This window comes from Rhipicephalus sanguineus, chromosome 11 (assembly GCF_013339695.2).
Source record: "Rhipicephalus sanguineus isolate Rsan-2018 chromosome 11, BIME_Rsan_1.4, whole genome shotgun sequence".
NCBI lineage: Eukaryota > Metazoa > Arthropoda > Arachnida > Ixodida > Ixodidae > Rhipicephalus > Rhipicephalus sanguineus.
Genome location: NC_051186.1, coordinates 60,977,334 through 60,991,604, shown reverse-complemented (window position 1 = coordinate 60,991,604; position 14,271 = coordinate 60,977,334). Strand labels below are relative to the sequence as shown.

General features: G+C 44.0%; 1 protein-coding gene across 1 annotated transcript; it reads right to left on the bottom strand.

The window, feature by feature from the left end:
- Window positions 1–1,957: 1,957 nt before the first annotated feature.
- Window positions 1,958–14,052, bottom strand: LOC119373562 (papilin). The gene is made up of 6 exons (XM_037643623.2): window positions 13,849–14,052; window positions 13,299–13,334; window positions 12,625–12,810; window positions 7,086–7,268; window positions 5,556–5,735; window positions 1,958–2,597 (listed from the first exon to the last, which is right to left on the bottom strand). Exons 1-6 carry the CDS (start codon window positions 13,898–13,900, stop codon window positions 2,065–2,067), a joined length of 1,170 nt encoding a protein of 389 aa, XP_037499551.1. The 5' UTR covers window positions 13,901–14,052; the 3' UTR covers window positions 1,958–2,064.
- Between the last annotated feature and the right edge of the window lie 219 nt (window positions 14,053–14,271).

The following is a 14,271-nucleotide window of genomic DNA, read 5'->3' as shown; positions in this document are numbered from 1 at the left end:
GAAAAACATTCCCTTGATATTTTAGGGTGACAGAACTCACTGGTCAAGAAATAACTGTAAAAAATGGCGTTTCTTTAAACATTCTGACGGTGCCGTAAATATACGGCATCGACCATTTCGGACTTGTTTGCAGCATGGTATATTAATGAAACAAAGCCTCAATGGGCCATAGGACCAATGGCTGCGAAAGTTAACTGAAATAAATTAGTGCCAGAATACAGCGCACCTCAAAATAATATCGTGGTTTCATCAGCAAAAAAAAACCTACACAGCTTTTTCTTTTTATGAAATTCGACCGCAGCAAAACGTTAATAATTTTCATAAGCGTGCGGACTTAAGACCTAGCCCTGTTTCATCTGTCTCGTCCTTGTGTTTTCGCGCTGTTTTTCACTATGTTATTAATTTTCTTTAACAGAACGACAGTTGGCTTGAAAGTACTTTAGCCGCATTTCGATGGGGACGAAAGGCAAGAGGCCCGTGTACTGTGGGAGATAAAATCATGAGGGCAATTTACAACGGACACCGACCATGAAAGTACGTACAATAAATGAGGTTTGGGCTCCCGCACGGTAGTCTTGTTCACAATGAAGATACCGGCGAAACTGTTCCTGTTATCCTTGCATTAATACGTGACCTAAGTAACGTGGGCAATTGCAGTAATTACGACGTGTATGCGGAATGGTATGGTTTATCAGAGATTAAAGAAAAAGTCGAGATGACCATTTCCTTTCTCTTTGCGTTATCTTTGCCTTATCCCAGTCTATTTCATGGCCAGTTGCTTCTGCGTGTTCGGTCAGAGCGTTCGACGACCTCTCCTGTTTTATAGCGTTAGCTACACTTGCCTAACCGGAGCCTATTTCGCGTGGATCCTCATGAGCCGTGCTACGCATGCGCGAGGATCAGTTATGTCACACAACTGGCTCACCGGAGCCGGCATCTCACGCGCTCTCCGCCACCGCCGCGCGCGACTCGCCGCTGCTGGTCTGCGCGTTCGGGAGGAGTGGCGCCGTAGCCATGGCAGACACACTGGCGCCGACGCGCGCTCAGCTATTCACCTTCGCTGTGCAGTCGCCGTCTGACACTGCGCTGGAGCTGCGTGATAGCGCCTCTGACTGGCGTTTGCACGTGGGTAACGCCATGAAGAAGGAGAGCGCAAATGCTGCTCAATGGCGCAGAAGAGCCGAGAAGCTTATCTCATCGGATCCCGAAGTAGTTGCCTGGTAACTAGCGGTTCAGCGTACGAAGAATGAACAGAAGGCTAATAATCGGTGACAATCTGGAAAGCTAAGAATAATCAGCTGATTCTTTGCTAACGCTACGGATATCCTGGCATAGCCGAGCTAAGCCACAGCATTTTTTTGTCTTTTTTTTACGTCTACGTCTAGCCGCCACGGTAGTCAAGTGGTTACGGTGCTCGACTGCTGACCTGAAGGTCACGAGATTGAATCACGGCCGCGGTGCCCACATTTTGGGTGAAGGCGAAAACGCTTGAACTACGTGTACTTAAATTTCGGTTTACTTTAAAGAATCCTACGCGCTCAACATTTACGGGGCCCTTCACTACGGCGTCTCTCATAACCATATCGTGGTTTTGGGACGTTAAACCCCTACAATTATTCATATTAATATCTTCTCTACGTACGGTGAGTTAGGTTGAAGGAACCAGGCATTTTCTGGGTTTGTATCGGGAGGAGCAGAGCTATCGCTCTAAACCTTCTGGAAGCGCCAGATAACAAAGGGCGCAGTCTGTACTTGCTGTCTCGCTCCTTCTTGCTCTGCGTGTTTGCGCTTCCAGAAAAGCATGCAAGGTACCTACGTTGTTGAGATTTGTTTGAGTCTGCGAGAATTGCCACTGTAAGCAAAAAAACATCAAGTAGCGCGGCTCCTTAGTATTGTATAACATGTACATTTTTTGATCCGGCAAAAACACACTACAAACGTGCTACAAGATTCGTATTGAAACACTATTATAAGCATTTATTATTCGTTTTATTTGAGACATTTGAGGTAATTTTTGTGAGGACCCAAGAGTTAGCCGCCCTCTCATCGACCCGCTTGGTTCGATCAGCGGAGTCTCTTGTTTCGCGTGGGCAACCCAGCTGATGAAGGAAAGCTGGAAGGTGGAGGTGGTACATTTTGTAAGGGAGGCTGGGTAGGTCCTAAATTGTTAGGGCTTCCCTGTCCAGGGGTTTGTCTGGGTAAACCAGATGCACCAGGCTTGCTTATTTGGCCAGGCATGCTGGGAAGACCAGGTGTGCCGGTTGGACCTGGAATAGCTGGGGGGACAGTCATGCTCGGTTGTCCGGTCAGGCCGGGTTGTCCAGGCATAGTGGGCTGACCAGGCACGTTTGGATGTGCGGGGTGGCCGGGTATGGGAGGTGGACCGGGTGGAACCTGGCCTTGTTCAATAGACTGATTTGGTTGTCCTGGTAGGGCAGGAGAGCTTGGTGAACCGATGCTGTTAGGCAGGCCAGGTTGACCAGGTGGCAAGGGGTAAACAGGTTGGCCGAATGGCCCGATATTTCCGGGTGGCATGGCCTGACCAGGCACACCACCGGTAGGCAGCTGATTACTAATTTGGATTCCACCTTTGATATCTGAGAAAGAACAAAGGTCATAGAGAGATAAGAGTTTTTCAGCTGGTATTGTAGTGGGGTACATCAGATGTACTGTTCATGTGAAGCACTCTGCGTTGATTATAAGTGTGTATAAGCGCTGATACCCCATATGCGTATCGACTAATTAAATATAGGAGTACGGGAGTTTCACCTTTCACATAATCTGTTATCATTGGGAATGGAGTAGCACAAGGAGAACCACAAATACATGAGCACTACATTAAAGCTCGGGGCTTCATTCCTTCACCTGCATCTTCGCGAGTGCTCTGTACTAAGTGTTATGTCTGATCAATACTATCTATTATGCACGAAGAGTCTAAAAATCCCAATATTGTAGGCGGTTGGAACTTAGTGCATGCATTTGTGTTTGACCCGACTATGTGTGACGTATTTCTCGCGTTCTTTCCAATCATCAGGCATTCCAACAAAGATTAACAAATCTTATATTTCGAAAGGATCTTTGAGTATTACATATTCGCCCATATTTGAAAATATCATACACTCTTAATGAAATCCTGCGTGAATCGCTAGCTATAGACAGGATACAAGAACCTTCGGTATAGCTTCCTAGCTACTGCTGGCACTTTAAGAAGAAATGTATGGAGAGTTTACATGATGTGTGATTTTTTGTTTGACTTTTAACAGCAAGCACGAGGAATTTAAAGCTTATAAAGATCCAACAAAAAAGCTTACTTGTCTTATACATATACCACTACGACGTAGATAATAAATTATGCCAAATATTTAGCTTTGTTAATTCGTTTTGCACAGTAGCAATCACATTCTTGCCCAGACCAATTGGCAACGTTACCGTTGAATACGGTGTCCCCGACCTGAACTTGCTTTCTGTAACGCCGCCTCATGAAACAGCAACGTTTACTATTTCAATATGTTGAGGACCAGTCGCATAACTATACTGGAAGCCGACGGAAGTTATATTTTACTCTTCATCAGAAAAGAAATATATATACCTGCTTAATTAGAAATTAAGCTCTGAAATGACGATTGTTTGAAGTCTGTACGAAAAATGAGTGATGCAGGTGCTGCCGGTTCTCAAACTCCTTGTCCAAGTGGACACTGTTCTTGCCAAATTACGGCAGGTTCACCTAAACAGCTTCGATTTTAATATTGACGAGCGTTTTTAATATCATATATGGTATAGCACATATTATATCCCACATATATTATGTGCCTCGTGGTTTCAATTATTTGCAGTATAACCGTCAATGCTTGCCTTCTGAATGTTGAGAGAGTAAGTGAGTGAGTGAAACAACTTTATTTGGTCCACAATAGACGCGAATAAACTCAACAATATGTTTCGTGGTTTTGTGTGCCACAGTAATGGTAAGAATATGAGGACCACAGTGGAGACTCAAGAATAATTTTTCAACACCGGGCTTTGTTTTCCGCGAACATGGATATGAGCACTTCCAAGGTCTTGCTTTTCAGCCCCGTCGAAAGGCAGCAGCCGTGCTCGCAAAGCAAACGTGTGCCTTCGTGCCCATGTAACAACGCAATGGCGTAACCGCAAATTTAAAAGACTGAAGCTACAACGCTTGGCGTTTTATATATATTCTAATTGGTGTGCAGTGCATTAACCGAAAGATAATGCTGCTAAAGGCTAAAGGTTCGAGAAATTGTAGGAATATTCCTCGCAATGTATTTATTATGTAAGTCGAGTCATACCGGATAAGCTTATTTCACTCTTCACTAAATATATGTTGAGCAATTACAAAGCGGACCACGGTAAATGACGTATTGATGTAGTTAGAAGAATTTATGGAAACAACATAGCACCAATAGCAATAGACGTCGATATGTGAAATCGAACAAAAGTAGGGGCTTACACTCTCCCATACCTTAGTCTTACCATTCATGTCGTCACTAAGTACAAAATCACAATAAGGGAAAATGTGATCCACCTGTTGGCAGTGCGAAGCTACAAGAAATCTAAGGGTAATTGATCATTTTTCCACTTACATTCCTTCTTCTTGCAGGCTGCCTGATAATCGATTTGCCATCAGAGAAATGTGCACAAATGCACACTGCCCACGGAATGAAATGCAACACCAAAATATTAAGCATAGCAAGTGGTTGTGAGCACTTACTCAAGATATCGACGTCATGGCTTTACGACTACACGTGACGGTGGTACTGGCGTAAGATTACGGGCCAATATTACGCCATGTATTACAGGAATTCAAGACGGAGAAAGTAAAGGTACGTCAAATATTTATCCCTAAAATGACGCATGAGCATTAGATGTACGGCGCTCACACAGCGCCCACAATTTAGGGTTAAGCAATGCATGTACTTTTTGTCTCAATCTTGTTTAGGTGTAAATAAATTGGCGTAATTTTCACTGGAACCCTACATCAGAGGCAACATTACTTTTAGTGGCAGGAATCGTAGCGATATGAGACGGTTATTTTGAGGACATGCGCATACTAAGCATAATAATAATTATTATTGGGGTTTTACGCCCCAAAGCAACGATATGATTATGAGGCGCTGCGGAAATGTTGACCACCTGAGATCCTCAGCGTGCACCTAAATCTAAGCAGATGGGCCTGTATACTAAATATTTTATATTTCCATTTCTATCCGCGAGTACTGTACTCGATTAATAGAATATTTCTATGTAGCGTATTTTCAACAAACATATCATGGAAATGGGGCGTCAGCACAACCAGGAAATATTTTCACTATTATCATCGTAGCCATTGCGACCAAGTCTATAGCATGCGGTCTTTTGACGACAAAGTCGTAGTCGTCCTATCTTACGCGTAGAAGTCTAATGGCAAAATTTGAACGCAACTTTATGGGCGTGGCAAATACTTGCAGATATGTAAGGTGTGGTATAATTTCGTTATCACAGATATCAGCGTTCTTTTGCGTCGACAGGAATGGGAGAGCCACAAGATAGTAAAGACTTACAGCTGCATCTTTCCCTGCATTTCTTCGCACTTCGGAAGGCGTTTCTATTCTTGCCGCATTTATTGTTTGGGAATTGAACACATTCGTTAATTCTGTCGTCAAAATAGAAGCGCTTTTGAGCGACGAAGCACATTCCAGGTTTTGGTGGTTTGCTGCATCTGGCCTCCGCCTTCACTGTTGCTGTAAATAAAACGTTTTCTTTGCATCAGCAAATTCACAGGGGAAGTTCGCATGGCGCGATATTTGTGGCGAATTTCGCTTATATCTGCTTATGACTGCATCATAAAATTCGTTACCGATTTGCAGGTATTTTTATTCTGATAGGAGAAAATTAAACGTCATTGTGTGCTCAGGGTGATTTTCGTAGGACGACGAGAGAATCAGATGTCGGCGTAAAGCTGGATCGCTATTTTTGGCAGTTTAGCCGCGTTGTATATTTTTTACATGACGAAGATAAGTACAATTTCTCCTTATAATATTGGTGCTCCTAATATTATCTTATTCATCATAGTACACGAAGCTAAATACCCCTAGCAATAAGTTCCAGAGATTTAAGTGCCAAAACCATGATATTATTAGGATACCCTCCGTAGCGGGGGTCCGCGGAATAGTTTTGATTGCTTGTGCTTCTTGTATGTGCACCTAAGTTTAAGCACAGGGGAGTTCCCGCTGTTCGTTCCTGTGCAAACGCGACTGCCGAGGCCGCTAAGTAACCACAGCGATCAAGAACAAGGCATTATTCATAGAACAGCGATACGTTCTGTCTGGTGGCCACCAAGCGCCGGTACATCTTTCTACCTGTTCCCTTACTTCAAGGAGTGCTGACATCATCGGAAGAAGAGGTGAGCTAAAACCGACTCAGTTTGTTGTCAATGTTAATGCGAGAGCTGGTGGCTTCCGACACTTATGACGCACAACCAATATGCATCTGATATGCCTGTTCATTGTGGCCGTTATAACAACAAATAACCGATATGAGTCGACGTTAGCCAGCAATGGATAGCTCGTACCAGCATTTTTCCAACAAAAGCCAACGTAAGCAATATTTGAGCTATATTGATAGGCTTTTGACTATCACTATTCAGTGCAGCACGTGAATAACTGCCACATGGTTAACCTTAGCTCACTTTGAGATAAGCCATCAGATAGCTAACACTAATCAACAGCGCCAAGTGTTGCATCGCAATTGTAGTGTACGGTATGACATCGCAATTGTAGCATGGTATGACAAGACACAAGAGGTTGCTATTACAAGGGGACGTTTTTTAAAAGCTAGCGGAGTAGAAGGGGGCTGGGCCGCTAACATGGCTGGCAAAACATTAAAAGAACTAATCATATATATATATACATATATATATATATATATATATATATATATAATATATATATATATATATATATATATATATATATATATATATATATATATATATATATATATATATATATGTCTGGGTTTTTGGAAGTAAAGTGCGCGACAACAACAAAATATTTCAATACGCGCATGCTCTCAGCGAGCGTTCTACTTACGTCTGCACTCAAACTGACACTTCAACTCGGTCAGGTAGGAGTTTCCTCCACCGCCGCAAATCGTGCGATTGAACGCCTTACAGCGATCGATTCCTTGATCATAGTACCAGGACACAACAACAGGTCCGCAGGGTCCAACGGTTGGTGGCCAAAGACATATCTTTGACTTCTTTTGAGTCAGGACTGTAAAATTGCGAATATTGGTCAGTTTTGTTATGAGCGTATATGAAAGCCAGCTCACAAGGATTGAGCCAGCAAATTTCTTAATTGTAGTTTGTAATCAAGAAAACGAGAATACGAGGTGTTATCAGTCACCTCCGATTTGAATTTTGAACAGCGACCATATTCTGGTGCTGTGGCTGTTAACTGGAAGCTGGACATGTGAAATAACATTACGCCTCCTGGGCTATTGTGATAATGAGGCAAACCATTTAACAACCAAGGGTCGCTCATTTCGTTACCCCTTCAGCACTGGAATAGCACCATGACTCCTTACGAACTGATGAGAACAGATGAAAAAGGAGTCAGGTTTAGAAAAGCTTATGAAAAATGTAAACCGTCTTTCAAAAACATTTTATCATGGTATTGATTGGTATCCTGTAGCATGAGGATGTGTTCAAACGCTAGAAAATTGAAAATATAAGCCCCACTGTATATTGTTGAATAGCTTTTAAGCCTGAAATGTTTTGCCTATTACTGTGGTATAAAGTAGAAAAAGTCTAACTGCCTTTCCGCCGTAATGTGCGTAGCTGTGCAATAATAAATGCTATAGGGTTTTACGATAAGATAACGAGACAAGCCATAGTAGAGGTCTCCGGATTAACTTCGACTTCCGGGGGTTCCTAAACGCGCACGTAATAGCATATTTGAACCCGCGCTTTCAAGCTTAGCAGCACGACACCTTATTTGCTAAGCTACAAGGGTGGCGGTGGGAGGCGGATGTTGCTGATCGAGCGCTACTCATAGGCTCCTGTTCCTGCGTTGGGCGTCGTCCCTTATTGGCCATCGCCGTATGCGGTCGTCTCGCGCGGCTCGCGCTCATCTTTAACCGAGTCGGGTGGATTACTGCTAAACCTTCGCCCCAAAGCAGAAAATAAAACTAAATAAACAAGAACAACGAAAAATTGAAAATAAGAAAAAAATAAGGCAGCTACCCACTAGTTGTGCGATGACTGAGAAGACAGTGGAGATGGTGGTGTTCCTCTCCTCCTTCTCTCCTCCTGATCCTCACTTCTCTTTCCCACTCCCTTGCTGTACCATACTATGCGTGCTAATGCCTAGCTTTACGCTTTACCCTCGTCATTTCCCCCTCCTGAACATCACATCAATCCTCCTCATCCTAACTTCCCTTTCCCATCCTCTTGCTATACTGTACGTTTCAAGGCTATGGAATGATTTACCCTCTCCCCTCCTCTTAACCTTACTTTCTATTTCACTATTTCTCTTTCTTTCTATCGATTTATTTCTCCCTCTCTCTCTTTCTCTCATTCTGTACTCGTTCTCTCACCCATCAGGGTTATTGCATCCCACGCCGAACAAATCGGCGCACATGTTTTGGGAGCGAAGCAGCAGATGCACCAGACGAAATAGCACGTGCCAGCTCATTTTCTGTCTTGGCGAAACCGCGTTAAAAAAGCTTAACAGGTCCGCAGTAAAGTTAAGCCGAAAAATAAAGATTGGTCTGTAACTGTACACACGTACATGTCGCTAAAATTATTTCTCTCAATCTATTGTCAAATGAAACACGCGCACAGCTGTGCTCACATTTCGCATAAGGGAGTAGCGTAATCATCGGTCAACTTTTAACTTTTAACACGAAAGTGTTTTATGCCGGCGTCCACCACGGCTCTTCTAACGTATTTCCGTCACGGATATGACGTTGTAAAAGATACTCTAACAGATGGCAAACAAAGAGCCCGAAGAAAAAAGTTCCGTGGCCGGGAGTCGAACCTACGACCCCTCGCTCCGCAGCGCGCGGTGCGAAACCACTCGGTCACAAAGCGCACGTTCTCCAACTTACTAACGGCGAGCTATTTATATACACCATTTACCATTGGCAGTATTCAGAGCTCGCTGGCTTGAACGTGTTCTTGTTATCACTAGCGAGATGGCGTAAAGAGAGCGCAGGGCCCGCTTCAAAGGTCGTCGCCCTGGGCGCTGCGATGCGAGTGCGCATCTGCAAGGGGTGTCCCTCGTGCGCGTGAGCGCGTATCTCATGATGGGGCGGTTTGTACGTCTCGTGCTTTCACCTCAAGTTTCCGTTCACGTTACAGGGGGCACGAAGGTCACTTGGCTCGCTGCAGAGGCCGCGTTTACGAAAGTAGCGCGCTGCTAACACAGGAAGTAACAATTGTGACAGTTGTTAGTTCGCGCTCTCCTTGTGTATGTTCTTGTCGTACGTCCTTTCTGCTTTAGAGCACGCTGCAAGTTTTCAGCAGCTTGCCGTTCTTCGCGCGACATTGCAATATGTTGCTATAGCATTCATTTCTTCGCCCTTGAAGCGAAACAATGGACAATAAACGCTAAACTACCTCTGTGAAGACACGTTTCACTTTCGTGTTATGCCGATTCCTCTAAAAGGGGGATCAACCATGTTTTTTTTTATAAATCGTTCATTTTTATTGCGATAGTGAATATATGGATGCTTTCCGCGGTTTTTGCGGTTGTCGACGCAGTCATGTCCCGGATATGTATAGTTTGGTATATATAAATAAAAGCCCGAAATAAAAAATAAATCGGAAGGAAGAAATCTTATGCGCTCCATCGGAATTCGAACCTGCAACCCCACGCTACGCATTGCGCTGCGTAAGACAGTTCGCCCACGCGCTATCAGTTCTTTGGAATACTAACGGCGAGCTATTTGTGTACTTTGCGGCTGGTGGTATGCAGAGCTCGGAGGTGCTTCAGCGTGTGCGGTATCGCCCGCGAGACTGCCCAAAGGGCGAGCTTTAAAGCAACGCTCCTAGATTTTGCTTCACTTTAAAATCTGCCCTTGAGACGCGCACTACAAGTGGCCTAGTTCTGTACTAAATGACGATGTGGAACGCCGGGTAAACAATGCCTCGAACGCAACCGCGGGGCTGGAGCCGCGGAGCGGTCATCCCACGCGCCGTACTTGTCAACAAAAAAAAGTAAGTGCGTTGGGTAATAGCGCGCTGCTCAACCACGAATAATTAAAAAAATCACAGCATATCCACGGGGTGAATGATGATGAGTGGGGCGAAGCTACGGAGGGAATCATCTGTAAACCGTGAAACTCTTCCGTGAAATGCGCCCAGTACATAATATAAAGAGTGTGAAACATCGTGTATATATTAAACATCAAACTTTTATTGTACTGTTGGTTTACGTGGTCCCTTCATTATCACTTGTGATCGGTGAAATGCAAGGAAGAAGTCCGCTCCAGAGCGAAAGAGCGCCAAGAGCGACCGCATTCCCCGCTCGCCCTGTGCGAATTAAAGGCAAGGCTAGAGGGAAGACAGGACGCGCGTTCCACGACGCGAGGTCGGTAGCATGCCCAACGAAAGCCAACGGAACGCGATCGTGCAAGTGCTCCGGCTTCGCATCGCCTCATGGTTCCATTTAGCGTCCCAAAACCAAACATATTGCTCAAGGTGTGCCTTGCGTTTTTCGTAGAAATAATTTCTTTATCATGTACATTAAGACGAAAAGTTGAAAGCTCACTAGAGTGTATCGCCCGCAAAGTATGTCTTTTAGTGTGATTTAACTCTCGTACGGCAGGGTCCTCGCGCCGTTGCCGGTCCACCTCGCCCGTTGACGATCGGGCGAGGTGGCTACATACAACTACTACTACTACACTTTAAGAAAAACATCTGGCGTTCTTTCGTTCTGCTTTTACAAAACATCTGGCGTCTTTCGTTGGTTTATTTCATCAATCAACGGCGTTTTGAACAAAATTTTTATTGTTTAATCACGCACAGGAGAAATCTCACCAGGCACTACCTTGGAGGTAAACAATGGCTGCTAATGGCAATGAGAGACAGAAGAAGTCGGCTTTTAGCTAACACTTACACTTCTACTTCTACTAACGTTTCCTACTGGAACATGCCAATGGCTGCTAATGGGGAATGAGAGACAGAAGAATTCGGCTTTTAGTTAACGCGCAACGCTGCGAATTTTTTATTGTTCAACAACGCACAGGAGAAATCTCCCACCGGCACCACCTTGGAGGTCAAAGCGTAAGACTTGTTACTCACTACTACGACCACGACGACTACGAGGGACGAACGGGTGCCGCCTTAAGGAGCTTCGCCCCTAAAAATCACAGCATATCCACGGAGTGAATGATGATGAGTGGGCGAAGCTGCGGAGGTTCATCGGTAAACCGTGAATCTTCCGTGAATTCTGCCCAGTACATCATCACCGACGTGAGATCGGGCGCGTTTATACTAAAGGTTCGATGAGTTATGACGACTTGCAGCTCACTGTAATTTTACATGTACGCTGTGAATTTTCGTTGTTTAGAAAACCATTGCTTTAGAAAATATCTGGCGTCTTTTGTTAAGCAGCTGGCGTCTTTTTCATTTTGCTTTAGAAACATCTGACGTTCTTTCGTTTTGCTTTTACAAAACATCTGGCGTCTTTCGTTGGTTTATTTCATCAATCAACGGCGTTTCGAACAAAATTTTTGTTTAATCACGCACAGGAGAAATCACACCAGGCACTACCTTGGAGGTAAAGAATGGCTGCTAATGGGAATGAGAGACAGAAGAAGTCGGCTTTTAGCTAACGCTGCGAATTTTTTATTGTTCAACAACGCCCAGGAAAAATCTCCCACCGGCACCACCTTGGAGGTCAAAGCGTAAGACTGGTTACGCACTACGACTACGACTACGAGGGACGAACGGGTGCCGCCTTAAGGAGCTTCGCCCCTAAAACGGTGAACGTTGTTTCTTCGCGCACGGCCTGTGTATACCTGTGCGTTCTTTTTGAGCGTCCTTCGTTATGCGTGAGCTGCTCACTGCCATTTTCGAGCTGTGACCGTTGTTAGTTCGCGTTCTTTACGTGCGTCTTTCGCGCTTGAGCGGGGCGCTGCAAGTATCGAGCTGCTTGCCGTGCCTCGTGTGACATTCGCAATGACGATCGCATTCATTGCTTCGCCCTTCCATAAACATGGTCTACGATATATAACTCTTTCAGTCAAATCCGTATTTTTGCTCGTGTAGGTGTGCGCAGGCGTGTGTGCGTGAGTGTATGTGTAAAAGTGCGTGCAAACTAAACAAAGAATATTATCTTTACATTGAAAAGCAACCCGCTCTCAATGTGCAGGCCTCATAGATAATGGATGCATACGGCTTTAAAATTACTGGAACACGATGTAGTGTTGTGTTCCAGGTGCTCGTGCGCTGTCTTCTCCAAATAATCATCTGTTCTATTTACGATACAATGGTTCCTCAATAGTTAACTTGTGTGCTGAAGCCACAGATAGCAAGCACGTTTCGAGGCAATTTATTCTCTCGGTGGCCTGCAATGTACCGAGGAAATGTTAACCAAAGGGACTCGAAGAAAGTTAACTCACGTTGACATTCTTTCATGCATTTTTGGTACGTGGGAAAGAGATTGTTGCCTCCAGCGCAAACTCCAGGATTCAGTGGTACACAGGTATGATGCTGAGCATCAAAATACCAAGCCGTCGTCGACAATGGGCGGCAGACCCCAATAAAAGGCTCCTTCAAGCACTGTTTTGGCCGTCGCTCATATATACCTGGAAAAAACATCGATTATAACGGTAATACCTTGATTATAATGGTGATAGCGGTCATACGCAAATGTTTAAAACTTTCGGTCGATATTCTAACACTATATATGCCTCGCAGACAGCGGTATTATATAAAAAAATAATCAAACGAATAACAAATGTGCGCAGGTGTTGGATAACGAACAAAACAGTGCTGTGTCCTTACAGGGTTATCTGAATGTCACACGGCCGCAAACGCCTATTCATTCGTAGTGCTCTTCATCTGTTCAAAACTTATCTTGCTTATAGTCGAGGCTTAGAAAACGGCGACCATAATTAACTGCAAAACCCGCAACGTTAACCGACATGCCTACCTGGAGATGGGTGAATTTCTGGGAGACCAGTGACAACTGCTTTATTTATTATGTGGTGCTCATGATAAGTGATTAAACATCCATTTTAGCTAGCCTCGAGTGCGTCAGGAGCATAATAAATATTACAGGACATCGCATTACCTTTGTTACTCTGTGCACTGACACGCAGGCTGAAGACTGAAAAGCAAATAACATCAATAAAACATTTTTGAAGTGTCAGAAGTGCTTCTACATATAAGATAATATAAGATATACGTGATTCAGAATATGTGCGGGATGTTTTATCTTTACGATTGTGGTAAGCATAAAAAAAACTTCGTTTGTGTTTCTTCAAGCATTAATAGCATTTCTGTGCATATAGCATAAGGACATACGTATCGTTTACGCAAAGACATGAGTGGTGAAGAGTAAGAGAGGAATTAGCTAAATATAAGCTAACGCCGATACATACAAACAGCTTGAACACACCTAGTATATATCTGATAACTTGTATGGTTTTCTCATAATTTAGAGCTGACAATCACCACTGTTTTCGGCAATCAATTTGTTCTATTTCTGAAGTATGCTTTGAGGTGTTTATCATTGGCCTCTTTGAAGATTTCGAACTATGTTTGATTGTACTACATTGACGAAGCTGCCAACAAATTTCCTTTAGCAGGAATGACATCACACTAGGAAAGTAATAACTCACATTGCGTGAATGATACGCAGAGGAGAACGAGCTTGCCGGTTAGGAGCTTCATTCTTTGTCAAACGATTCTGCGATCTAGGGAGCTCAGCGAAAGGGGAACAAACAGAACTCTGTGACCTTGTCCGCGTACTGAACAATTTATTATTTTGTAACAATTCCTTCCTGTTGTGAACCTACAGCCTTTGTTATCCTGCGACGCATATTTTTGTAGCAGGTATGGCAGTGTTGACGGCGGAAGCGAGCGTTCTTTTCCCGAATGCCTCGCAAAATACGCTTTTCATTGCGACATTTCGTAATGCTTTACAGCTGCCCTGGTTTTAGGTTTCTGAGAAACGAGAATTTTTCTACCGATTTACTGAATTCAACTACTGTCTGGTGATTAGTGTAAGAGCAAGACATTTTGGCTTCTACTTGCGTAGCCTT

Coding starts and splice junctions, on each gene's coding strand:
- LOC119373562 (XM_037643623.2), bottom strand. CDS start 13,900: ATGAAGCTCCTAACCGGCAAGCTCGTTCTCCTCTGCGTATCATTCACG. Junction 7,269..12,624: donor ATGCATGAAAGAATGTCAAC/GTGAGTTAACTT, acceptor GCAATTTTACAG/TCCTGACTCAAAAGAAGTCA. Junction 5,736..7,085: donor GTGTCAGTTTGAGTGCAGAC/GTAAGTAGAACG, acceptor TTTTATTTACAG/CAACAGTGAAGGCGGAGGCC.